The sequence below is a fragment of the Bidens hawaiensis genome, unplaced genomic scaffold (genome assembly GCF_021521415.1).
Source record: "Bidens hawaiensis isolate Kalapana, Puna unplaced genomic scaffold, B.hawaiensis_p1.1 tig00018875_1, whole genome shotgun sequence".
Classification (NCBI taxonomy): Eukaryota; Viridiplantae; Streptophyta; class Magnoliopsida; order Asterales; family Asteraceae; genus Bidens; species Bidens hawaiensis.
In genome coordinates this window covers 354,482-365,837 of record NW_027492868.1, presented here as the reverse complement: position 1 = coordinate 365,837, position 11,356 = coordinate 354,482, and the positions used below count along the sequence as shown (strand labels likewise).

General features: G+C 34.9%; 2 protein-coding genes across 2 annotated transcripts; one reads left to right on the top strand and one right to left on the bottom strand.

Annotated features, from left to right (window-relative positions):
- Positions 1-4,551: 4,551 nt before the first annotated feature.
- Positions 4,552-6,761, top strand: LOC143557302 (protein MICROTUBULE BINDING PROTEIN 2C-like). Its single transcript, XM_077046411.1, has 5 exons — positions 4,552-4,770; positions 5,318-5,401; positions 5,823-6,146; positions 6,221-6,436; positions 6,546-6,761. Exons 1-5 carry the CDS (start codon positions 4,552-4,554, stop codon positions 6,699-6,701), a joined length of 999 nt encoding a protein of 332 aa, XP_076902526.1. The 3' UTR covers positions 6,702-6,761.
- Positions 6,762-6,865: 104 nt separating this feature from the next.
- Positions 6,866-9,763, bottom strand: LOC143557303 (D-aminoacyl-tRNA deacylase-like). Its single transcript, XM_077046412.1, has 9 exons — positions 9,639-9,763; positions 9,370-9,550; positions 8,650-8,792; positions 8,464-8,527; positions 8,286-8,338; positions 8,065-8,120; positions 7,890-7,964; positions 7,580-7,747; positions 6,866-7,049 (listed from the first exon to the last, which is right to left on the bottom strand). Exons 1-9 carry the CDS (start codon positions 9,738-9,740, stop codon positions 6,962-6,964), a joined length of 930 nt encoding a protein of 309 aa, XP_076902527.1. The 5' UTR covers positions 9,741-9,763; the 3' UTR covers positions 6,866-6,961.
- Between the last annotated feature and the right edge of the window lie 1,593 nt (positions 9,764-11,356).

Sequence of the window (11,356 nt, the reverse complement as noted above, 5' to 3'; positions counted from 1 at the left end):
CTCTCTCAAAAGAAAAGAGAAGGAAGTGAACCATGTGGATAACTTTGATGATCTCGGTGTTGAGCTGAACACTGCAAACTTTGATGTGGAACTCTGAAACAAATGTTGCTTGACCACAATAATTATATGCAACAACTGAGTGTGTTTCCTACTATCTTTAATTGTGTGTTTTATCTTTAATTATGTGTTTTTCCTTTATGTACCGTTTGTCTTTCGATGAAATAAAGTTCTTATTAAAATATCTTAATATCTTCGTTATACACTTATTATTTTTCTTAATATTTTCAAGATTAAAATGAACATCAGTGGAGCACAAGGTCAAACAAATGAAGAAGATATATGTATAGCGGATAGTGGAGCCACGCAAACTATACTTAGATCTAAAAATATTTTTATGAAATGAAACCAACAAAAGGGATCGTGAATACAATATCAGGTCCTATAAACTTGATAGAAGGAGTGGGAAAAGCTAATTTAGCTTTACCAAATGGTACAAAGCTCATTATAAAAAATGCTTTGTTTTTCCCAAAATCAACAAGAAATTTGTTGAGTTTCAAAACCATATATCATAATGGATATGATACTCAGTCAAAGACTGTTGGTAATGAAAAATATTTGCATATCATAAGCAAAGATCAGATATTGGAAAAACTGCCAATGCTCCATTCTGGCTTACACTATACACATATTAATGTGCCGCAAGCACATATGGCAGTTAAAGAAAATTTTTGTGATCCTGAGACATTTAATTTATGGCATGAGAGATTAGGCCATCCAGGATTTACAATGATGAAAAGAATAATTGAGAATACTCATGGGCATCCATTGAAATATCAAAAGATTCCACAATCGGATAAAATTCCTGTGTGTACATCTTGTTCTCTTGGAAAATTAATTACAAGGCCTTCGTCTGTAAAAGTTGAAAAGGAATCACCTGTATTTCTTGAAAGAATTCAAGGAGATATATGTGAACCAATTCATCGAGCATGTGGACCATTTAGATACTTCATGGTTTTAATAGACGTATCAAGTAGATGGTCTCATGTCTCTTTGTAATCAACTCGTAATATAGCTTTTGCTAAATTTCTTGCACAAATTATTAAATTACGAGCACATTTCCCTTATTACACTATTAAAAGGGCGAGACTTGATAATGCTGATGAATTTACATCACATGCTTATAACGATTATTGCATGTATGTGGGAATTATAGTCGAGCACCCCGTTGCTCATGTACACACACAAAATGACTTAGCTGAATCGTTGATTAAACATCTACAGTTAATAGCTAGACCATTAATAATGAGAACAACACTTCCTGTGTCTGTTTGGGATCATGCAATTTTACATGCTGGCTCATTAATTCGCGTGAGACCAAGTGAAAATCATAAATACTCTCCTCTACAACTTGCCTCTGGCCAACAACCTGATATATCCCATATTAGAATTTTTGGGTGTGCAGTGTATATTCCTATTGCACCACCACAACGCACAAAAATGGGACCTCAAAGAAGGTTGGGAATATATGTTGGGTACGAATCGACTTCCATTATAAGATATTTTGAACCTTTAACGGGTGATGTATTACAACACATTTTGCTGATTGCCGTTTTAATGAGGCATTTTTCCCTGCATTAGGGGGAGAAAAGAAAAAACAAGAAAATGATGTCTCATGGTATGTACCTACATTGTTACATCTTGATCCAAGGACTAAACAATGTGAGACAGAGGTTCAAAAAAATAATGCACATACAAGAAATTACAAATCAATTGCCTGATGCATTTAATGATACAAACAGAGTTACTAAATCTCACATACCAGCTGCTAATGCTCCAGCTCGAATTGAGATTCCAAATAATCAAGTAGATAACAAAATAGCTCATCAATCTCAAAAACGTTTGAAACGTGGAAGACCAATCGGTTCAAAGGATAAAAATCCTCAAAAAAGAAAAACTCTTGAAAAGGAAGTTAATCACAAAGTGAATGATCTTGATGAAACATTGAATAATAAAACCTCCCATGAGGAGGATGCTGATAATAATAAAGAAATGTCAATAAACTATGGTCAGACACATATCTTGTGGAATCAAGATGAAATGGAAAATATTGATGAAATATTTTCGTATTCTGTAGCAAGTGACATCATGAGTGGAGATGATGGTCCTGAGCCAAAATCTGTTAATGATTGTCAAAATAGACATGACTGGTATAAATGGAAAGGTGCTATGCTAGCTGAATTAGATTCACTTAACAAACGAAAGGTTTTTGGACCTATTATTATTACACCAAAGTTTGTAAGGCCAGTAGGGTACAAATGGGTTTTTGTACGAAAACGAAATGAGAAAAATAAAGTTACAAGATACAAAGCTAGACTTGTAGCTCAAGGTTTTTCTCAAAGGCCAGGAATTGATTATGAGGAAACATATTCCCCTGTTATGGATGGAATAACCTTTAGATATTTAATCAGCTTAGCAGTCTCTAAAAAATTTAGAGATGCGCCTTATGGACGTTGTCACAACTTACTTGTATGGATCACTAGATAGTGACATCTATATGAAAATTCCTGATGGATTTAAACTCCTAGAAGTATTAAGCTCAAAGCCTAAGGAAAATGTATTCCATCAAGTTACAAAGATCCTTGTATGGACTAAAACAATCTGGAAGGATGTGGTATAATCGTTTGAGTGATTATTTGATAAGTGAAGGATACACAAATAATCTTATTTGTCCATGCGTCTTCATTAAGAAGACAACGTCAGGATATGTGATCATAGCTGTGTATGTTGATGATCTAAATATAATTGGAACGTAAAAAGAAATCAATGAAGCAATTGCTCTTTTAAAGAAAGAATTTGAAATGAAAGACCTTGGAAAAACAAAATATTGTCTTGGTTTACAGATTGAGCATATGCATGATGGCATATTTGTGCATCAGTCAACTTATACTGGGAAACTCTTAAAGCATTTCAATATGGACAAAGCAAATCCTTTAAGCACCCCGATGGTTGTTAGATCACTCAATGTTGACAATGATCCATTTCGTCCTTGTGAAGATAATAAAGAGATTCTTGGTCCAGAGATACCATATCTTAGTTCAATTGGAGCTCTTATGTATCTTACTAACTGTACAAGACTTGACATTTCTTTTGCAGTTAATTTGTTAGCAAGATTTAGTTCAGCCCCTACTAAAAGGCACTGGAACGGGATTAAACACATTTTTCGATACCTTCGAGGTACTGTTGATTTAGGCTTGTTTTATCCTAACGATTCAAAAGAAGGGTTTGTTATGCAGATGTAGGTTATTTGTTTGATCCCCATAAAGCAAAATCTCAAACTGGATATGTATTTAAGAATGGAGGAGCTACGATTTCATGGCGTTCACAAAAGCAAACACTTGTTGCAACATCTTCAAATCATGCTGAAGTCATTGCACTGCATGAAGCTTCAAGAGAATGCGTATGGTTAAGATCTATGTCACAACACATATTGACCTCTAGTGGACTAGAGAAAGATCAAAGTCCAACTTCTATCTATGAAGATAATGCAGCTTATGTCTCGCAGATGAAGGAAGGGTATATCAAAAGTGACAGAACAAAACATATACCACCAAGATACTTTGAGTATACTCGGGACCTTATTAAAGACAATCAGGTTGAGATGAGATATGTCCAATCAAGCAACAACTCAGCTGATCTTTTCACAAAAGCACTTCCCACAGCAACATTCCGGAAACACGTTCATTACATTGGCACGCGCCATGTACAGAGGATGTAACACATTATATACTGCAACTTGAGGGGGAGCTACAAACTGCACTCTTTTTCCCTTAGCTAAAGTTTTTATCCCATTGGGTTTTTCTTTAGCAAGGTTTTTAACGAGACAGTACTTCAAGTCCCCAGAGTTTGCAAATGTCATCCAAAGGGGGGTGTTATGAATATCTATTTCACAATCAAGATTTACCCATCTAGATCTTCCAAGTAAGTGGATAAGCACTTTGCCAAACTATTGATAATGTACCATACTACATGACCATCAAATAGTTAATCTTGTCTAGAGAAAAAGTTAATCTTTTGTAGTATAAATAGTAGCTCAATGTAAAGGAGAAAATGCACCTCATACATACACATTCATAAGTGATACATTTCACTACTTTCTCTCTTTGCTAAATTTTCTAAAATTCTCAAGTTTTAGCACTAATCTTGTGTTAATTCTTGTAAAATTATAACACCTTTGTAATATTAACCTTTAAAATAACATTTCATCAAATTGAAGAAAATAAAATTATACAAAAATTACAAAAGCCCAAGATTAAAAGTTTAAAACCGTTAAAATGTACAAAATAATAATAATAATAAAAATTAAAAATAAATAAATATTTGAATTTGAAAAAGATATAAAGTCTCCATCCTTCTTTACCCTTTTCTTCTCTTCTCTTGTTGTCTTTCAAAATCAAAACAAAATTTCTTATTATTATTATTATTATTATTATTTTGCAGTTTCAGTTTCTTCATCATTCAACTTCAAGTAATCAAGTAATTTAAGATCCAGTAATGTATCATCAGGCATCATCTCAGCACTTGGATTTGGACCAAGACAATAATAATAATCATGCCTTTGCCGGCGGGGAACAAACCTCATGGCTTTCCGGCGACGATCTCCGCCCTTCTTCGCCGTCGCACCACCGGAATCTCTCCTCCGTCAACAACAACGTTGACCGTCGTTTGTTACAAGACCTTGTGCAGATCGTTCCTCTTGTTCAATCGTTGATTGTATATTAATCTCTCTCTCTCTCTCACACACACAGTATATACACATTTACATTTGTGATTGTGTATATGTATGCTTTGAATTTGGGGATTTTTTGTTTCAATTTTTCGGTTTCGATTGCGGTTTACTTCAATTGGATTAGGGTTTATGAATTTGGGGATCTTTTATGTGCTTGTGTGTACTTGGATTTAACTCAGTGTTATAAAAATTGCGATTAATCGGTACCAGTCAAAATAGGTAAAATTTCGGTTAAAATCATTCAAAATGGATCAAATTTCAGTCCAAAACTTTGAAGTATATGAAAAATTATACTTTTTTTGAAAGATTATGTATAAAATTTTGTATATGTGCATACAAGGTTTTATATATAGTTTTGAAAATTACGTATAAAATTATAATATGATTAAGTTCTATTAATCGCTAGTCAGAACCACACCACTGACTAGGGGCTAGCGAGTTCTACGACACTGATTTAACTAGTTCGCTTGAAATTGTTTCCCCTAATCATTTGAATCCTAAATTCTGTATGTGACATGTTTCTCTTTGTAGGATCGAAAGGGAAGCAGTTCATACACTCGTAGGGGGTCGATGATCTACACCAAAACACCTTCAAGAGAATCAATTTCTAATAAGGTAATTATTATTTTCACTTTGATTTTCCAAATTATGTTGAAAACTTGTTTTGTAAAGGGCCTGGTATGAGGCTGCACCGAACGACTGTTTGAACTTTGAAGCTTAGGGCATCAAGCCATAGCCCTTTACTTTAAAACGGATGTTCCATTTGAGGATATGTGAAACGGCTGTTTGAAAGTTAGGGCATCAATTCATAGTCCCTTACTTTTAAATGGTCGTTTGAGGATATGTGGAACAACCATTTGAAGGTCACGGCATTAAATCATAACTCCCTACCTTTAAACGGCCATTTGGTGTTTTCATCGCACGGCCTTTTGAGTTTGATGGTGGCGTATTTGATTTTTGGGGCTGCCATAGGAATAGCAGACCTCTTTGTAACATAATAAATAAGTGGGCCTATATAATCTTGAAGCATTTTCAGATGACTGAAGGGAAAGGCAGAAATGCTCAATCAATTCCCAGGAAAAAACGAAGCGGCAATGAGCAAGATGGAGGTGGCGATGGTGCCTCCATGTTTTCTTCAAGTGCACTTTTGACAAAAGAAAAGGAAGAGTTGGTGGAATTAAGAGAGAAAGTGGAGGATTTGCAGAGACAGTTAGTGGAGAAGGATGAAATATTGAAGGCTGCAGAAGCTTCAAAGAATGAAATGAGTTCTGTTAATAACACGCTTAATGAAGTGAAGAAACAGGCATCAGAAAAGGATGCTTTGCTGCGGTCTACTCAAGCACAACTAGCCGATCTAAAGGTATGTGTGTTTAAGGTCCACAATTAAAGAGTATTTTGGTCGTTTGATACTAAAATATGTAGATTTCATTACAGATTAAGCTTGCCGATAAACAAGCAGCAGTAGAGAGGTTACAGTGGGAAGCAATGACTTCCACCAAAAAGGTTGAAAAGCTTCAGGAAGATTTAAATGCATTTCAAGGAGAGATGTCATCATACACCCTTTTGTTTGAAGGCTTGTCAGATGACCATTTTACCCTTCCAGACCAAGAATATGATGTCAATCCAAATGGTGGTCACCTTACTGAAATGGTAAGCTATATGGCCATCTGCCACCTGGAGCATCCCCATTGGTTCGAATTCGTTGCAAGTTTATTTTTTTTAAGTTTGATCTAATTTGGTGTATGATGATGGTATGCAGGATGATATGGATGAGTTGGAAATGAGTAAAATGGAAGAAGCACAGGAAGCTTACATGGCAGCCATTGCTGCTGCAAAAGAGAAGCAAGATGAAGAGTCTATTAACATGGCTGCCAATGCTAGGCTGCATCTGCAATCCTTTGTTCTAAGAAGTTGACCTGTGTAAAAGTCAACAAGTTTGGAGTTCCTGTAACGTGGAATGTGGGAAACCCGTGTGGTGTAATCTTATTATTTTTTAAAACTGTTGTGTGAATTTGGATTACATATCCACCTGTAATGCTTATTCGCATTCTTAGTCAAAGTCAAAGTTCTAAAAACTTGATTCTGTAATGTAACAATGATTGGTACAAAGTACCCAAAGAATAGGCATGTGCTAGCAGACCAACAAAAAATGAGTTATGTAATTTCCTGAGAAAATTAGAGAAAGTCCTTTGGCTTGCCGACGTTTATATTCTTCTCTTTCAAGAAACCCAATATCGCATTTTTCTGCCAACTTTTAAAGCTCCTGCGTTTGAAATAGAACCCAAATTTGTATAAATAAAAAATGTTTCAATTAACAAAATAAACATTCAAGTACAATTACAGAGCCATATAGGATCATCTAGGATAAAGGATGAAGTGTGTTTAAACATTTACAAAAAAAAAAAAAAGTAATTTTGTTAATGAGGCGGCATTCTATCTCTTGCTCTTAAAGGGTCGATTCGAGTTGTGTTTATCTCAAAAGGGTCAAATCAAGCTAAAAGGAGAACACCTCAAACGTGTTAAAAATTGGCCAAGCCTGTTTGTAATGCACGCCTCTTACCCGTTCTTATTCAAAGATTCAGATTATTAGTGTAAGGATATTGTTTTTATAATCAAAACTTAGCACATGACCTATTTACCAAGTATTTAAAAACGCGAACAAGAAAGTGTTTGCCGGTCAACTTGACTTGTTTTGACCAATACAAAAAATGACCTGTTACCCGACCCGCGCATATTACTTGCCTTCAGCATATTAAGATTGAAACAACAGAAAGTTTACAAAATAATACTTACTTTTGATCAAGATGAGCAATAATTTCTCCACCCGGGAATGCTGTTTGAGTACCATCATACGCAACTTTAATTGCTTCCCGCCAAGTTCCACCTACTTCTGCCTCTCCATTACCTTCCATTGGCAATGAATAACCCGATAGTAGGTGGCCCACCCAAACATCATCTTTCCTAAATGATCAAACTTGACGGCTTAAGATGTAACATTTTCTTGAACACCATGAACATCGCAAGTTTGCAACCATATAACATTTTAAGCATGAATATTATGGCAGTAAGTTAAAAACGAAGTTGGTTAAAAGCGTTAACTTACAAAACAATATCCATATGTCTTGGAACATAGTGTCCACCACCAAGCCCTAACAGGATTTTGTTTTTCCCATTATTCCTACACCGTCAATATTTAAAGCATTAATAATAATAATACTGATAATAATGATAATAGAATAATTGCAATAATAACCTAGATTTTTACATAAAACATTTACCTGCGCCAGTCTCCAATAGGAACTCCTCCATCAAGTCCCAGTCCTTTCCAAACTAACTTCAACGCAACATTGGAAAAACTGATTATTGGATTTGCTTTGTTAAGTAAATTCATCTTTAAAGTTTAAATGGTTATTTCAGTGTATATAAAACGATCTTCATAAGAGTAATATACTATTATTTTATGGTACAGCTAAGCTTATGCTACAAAGAGATACTGAACTAAAGCAATAGCTTGTGCTGCATCCTGTCTCTTCCAATACTCTTCCGTGCTGCCTGATATAATAGTAACGTCAAGATTCAATACAATATTATTATTGATTTCCAATGAGTTTAATTCACTTTATTTTGCATAAAGAACAAACAAACAGCAATTAAGTTTTCCCTTTTGAGATGCATACCGATTTCTACAAACATTGTGGGAGAATCGGTTAAAGGTCCATGATGTGTGGCCTCCAATGTAATCTACGCCCAATAACAAAACAAAATAATAAGCAGTCACAATTTACAATAATGCTAATATAAGAAAAGCAAGATTTATCATCTACATGAACTTTGTATGATAATATGTTACACTTAAAATATACCTCAAATTCAGGAGTCAGATTATGTGATTCTGCAATGGCCTTTAATAACCTCAACCATGGGCCCATTCGTGTGTTGGGAGGTGCAGCCCATCCAGGTTTACCGCCAGCTGGCGGCACCTCGTCTTCTCTTAAATGAGGAACACCTAAAGCACACCATAATTAATAGCTCAGGTTTGAATCTCTTCTAAACTCCAAAAAAAAAAAAAAAAAAAAAAACTACTTCAAGAACTCCTAAGAACCAACTTCATTTTATTAATTTATTTTATATATTTATTAATATATTAGGGCAGTTTTGTCAATTACTATATGTAATATTATGATTACATATAATAAATGGCAACACTACCCTCAAATAATACTAAACATATAAAATAAATAATACGATCGGTTGCTAATAAGTCTTAAAGTTTCTAAATTATTTGGAAGTTCTGACATGATCCTTAGGCTTGTAAACGAACTGAAAGAATACGATCCCAAGCACGTTGGTATTTCATTCGTGTAGCTTCAAGCAAACGATCAAACACAAACAGTTATGTAAACAGCATTTTTTGCTTGTGTTCGTTTATGTTCGTTCGTTAAGAGTATAAGCGAATGGCTCAAGAACGTAAATGAACGAACATAACTAAACTGAACCTAATGCGAAGAGCAATGTATTGTCCCTAAAACGTTTGGTTTGTTTACAGGCCAAAATTCACTATTAATACAAATATGCAGTGTTACCAATTGGATGAATGGTTAGTGCGGGCCGATTCGAGGCCGCGGTATGCCGACTAAGAAATATAACCTCATCCACAGTTTCACCTGTAGCAGTCTCCCACCTTCTATCTAAATAATCCTCTCTAACGTTGGAATAATCATGCTTCAATAACCTTACTTGTTTGTTCACAAAGCTTTCCATGCCCTAAATTAAACAACTTAACGTCAATTATCGATCATGTGTTTGTGGAATTTGAATATTATTATTATTATTATTAGTATTATTAATGAACCTGGAGAAGAGGGCCGGGGTGCCAGCCTGGCATGGATAAGAGGGCTGAGGCTGGGCCGATTGAGGCCGGGTCGATGGTGGTGGCCACGACTAGGGTCACCATTGGTTTGTTGTTCAGAGTCAGAGAGAATGTGAATGTGAGGTTGCGGAAAGTGGTCAGTCGTCCGGTTAAATATGAAAGTGAAAGCATTTGGTCGAACGGTTGGCAGGCGTGTGTGTATTTGAACAACTACCATAAATAATTAAATATTACATTTGCAGTTTTGCACCTTAAAAATATGTACTAGGTTACCATTTTTTTACTTGTGTGTCTCGGCTCGGTTTAGTGCGTATTGCGATTGATGTAATTTTGTTATGTTTTATGCTTTGATTTTGTTTTAATTTATCGTTTTATTTGTGACGCCTGAGCCAACATCGGGCAATATGAACATACCGAAAAGTTTAATATATAGCGAGAGATAATTGAACTCGCAAAACTTCCGTCTCCTGTTAACAAAATTCTTGGGTCTACTAGTAGGAACAACTAGTTACATAATCACTTTATGTATCATGTATAATTAGGACTAGAGGTGGCAATATGAGTGGGTTGGGTTGGATTTGAGTGATGGGTTAGGATGGGTTTGGGTCAGAATGGATTTTTAAAATAGAGGGTTAGGATGGGTATGGGTTAAGATGGATAAAGTTAATCCATCTTGACCCAAGTAAAAGTTAAAATGCAAAGGGTTTCAAAAACCCCTCAAAAAAATATTCAAAAAATTTAATAAAAAATTAATAACTTAAAATATAAATAAAAAACGCAAAGTGTAAAATAACTAAAATGTCATCACCGTTGTCCTCGATTCATAAAAAAAAAAAAAAAAACTCGTTTTTGTCTCGGTTCAGGCTCGGTTTTTTTTTCGGTTCATTTTTGCTTTTTTTTGTTTTGGTATCTATTCGGTTTCAATGATTTCGGATTTTGTTCGGTTTCAATTTCTCGGTTTCATTCGGTTTAGGATGGATATGGGTCAAGATGGGTAAAGTTAACCCTTATCTTGAACTAAGTTAAGGTTAAAATACAAAGGGTTCAAAAACCCCTTAAAAATATGCATAAAAATTAATAAAAAAATAATAACTCAAAATATAAATCGAAAAAGCAAAAAGTAAAATAACTAAAATGTTTCCCCCGTCATCCTCGTTCATAAAAAAAAAATCCTCGGTTTTGTCTCGGTCCAGGTTTGGTTTTTCATTTTTTTTGCTTCGGTTTTGCTTTTTTCCATTTCGGTCGGTTTCGGTATATGTTCGGTTTCAACAATTCCGGTTTCGATTTCTTAGTTTCTATTCGGTTCCGTGGGTTTTGTTTGAAATAAAATTGGATAAAACTTATTTTAGTCCATTCTAACCCATAAACAAACCCATTATAGCCTATAACCAAAAGTCACTAGCATTTTCTCAACCCATCTCGACCTTCTTGTAAAATTCTTTTGATCCATCCTGACCCATCTCAATTTTAAAAGTTATCCAAATTGACCAAAAACAACCCAAATGGGTTTGTTTTGCCACCATTAATTAGGACTGTTCAAAGAGTAAGACCCCCTTTTATCTAATACCTTATCCGGACCATTTACCCTTTTAGAAAGAAATGTGGACCCGAGACCCTACCATCTAAACAATAAAAGGGTCGGGTATAAATAAAGGTTTCAAGGGTCCAACCCTTTACCTTTTAAAGTAGTAATCAGAGCT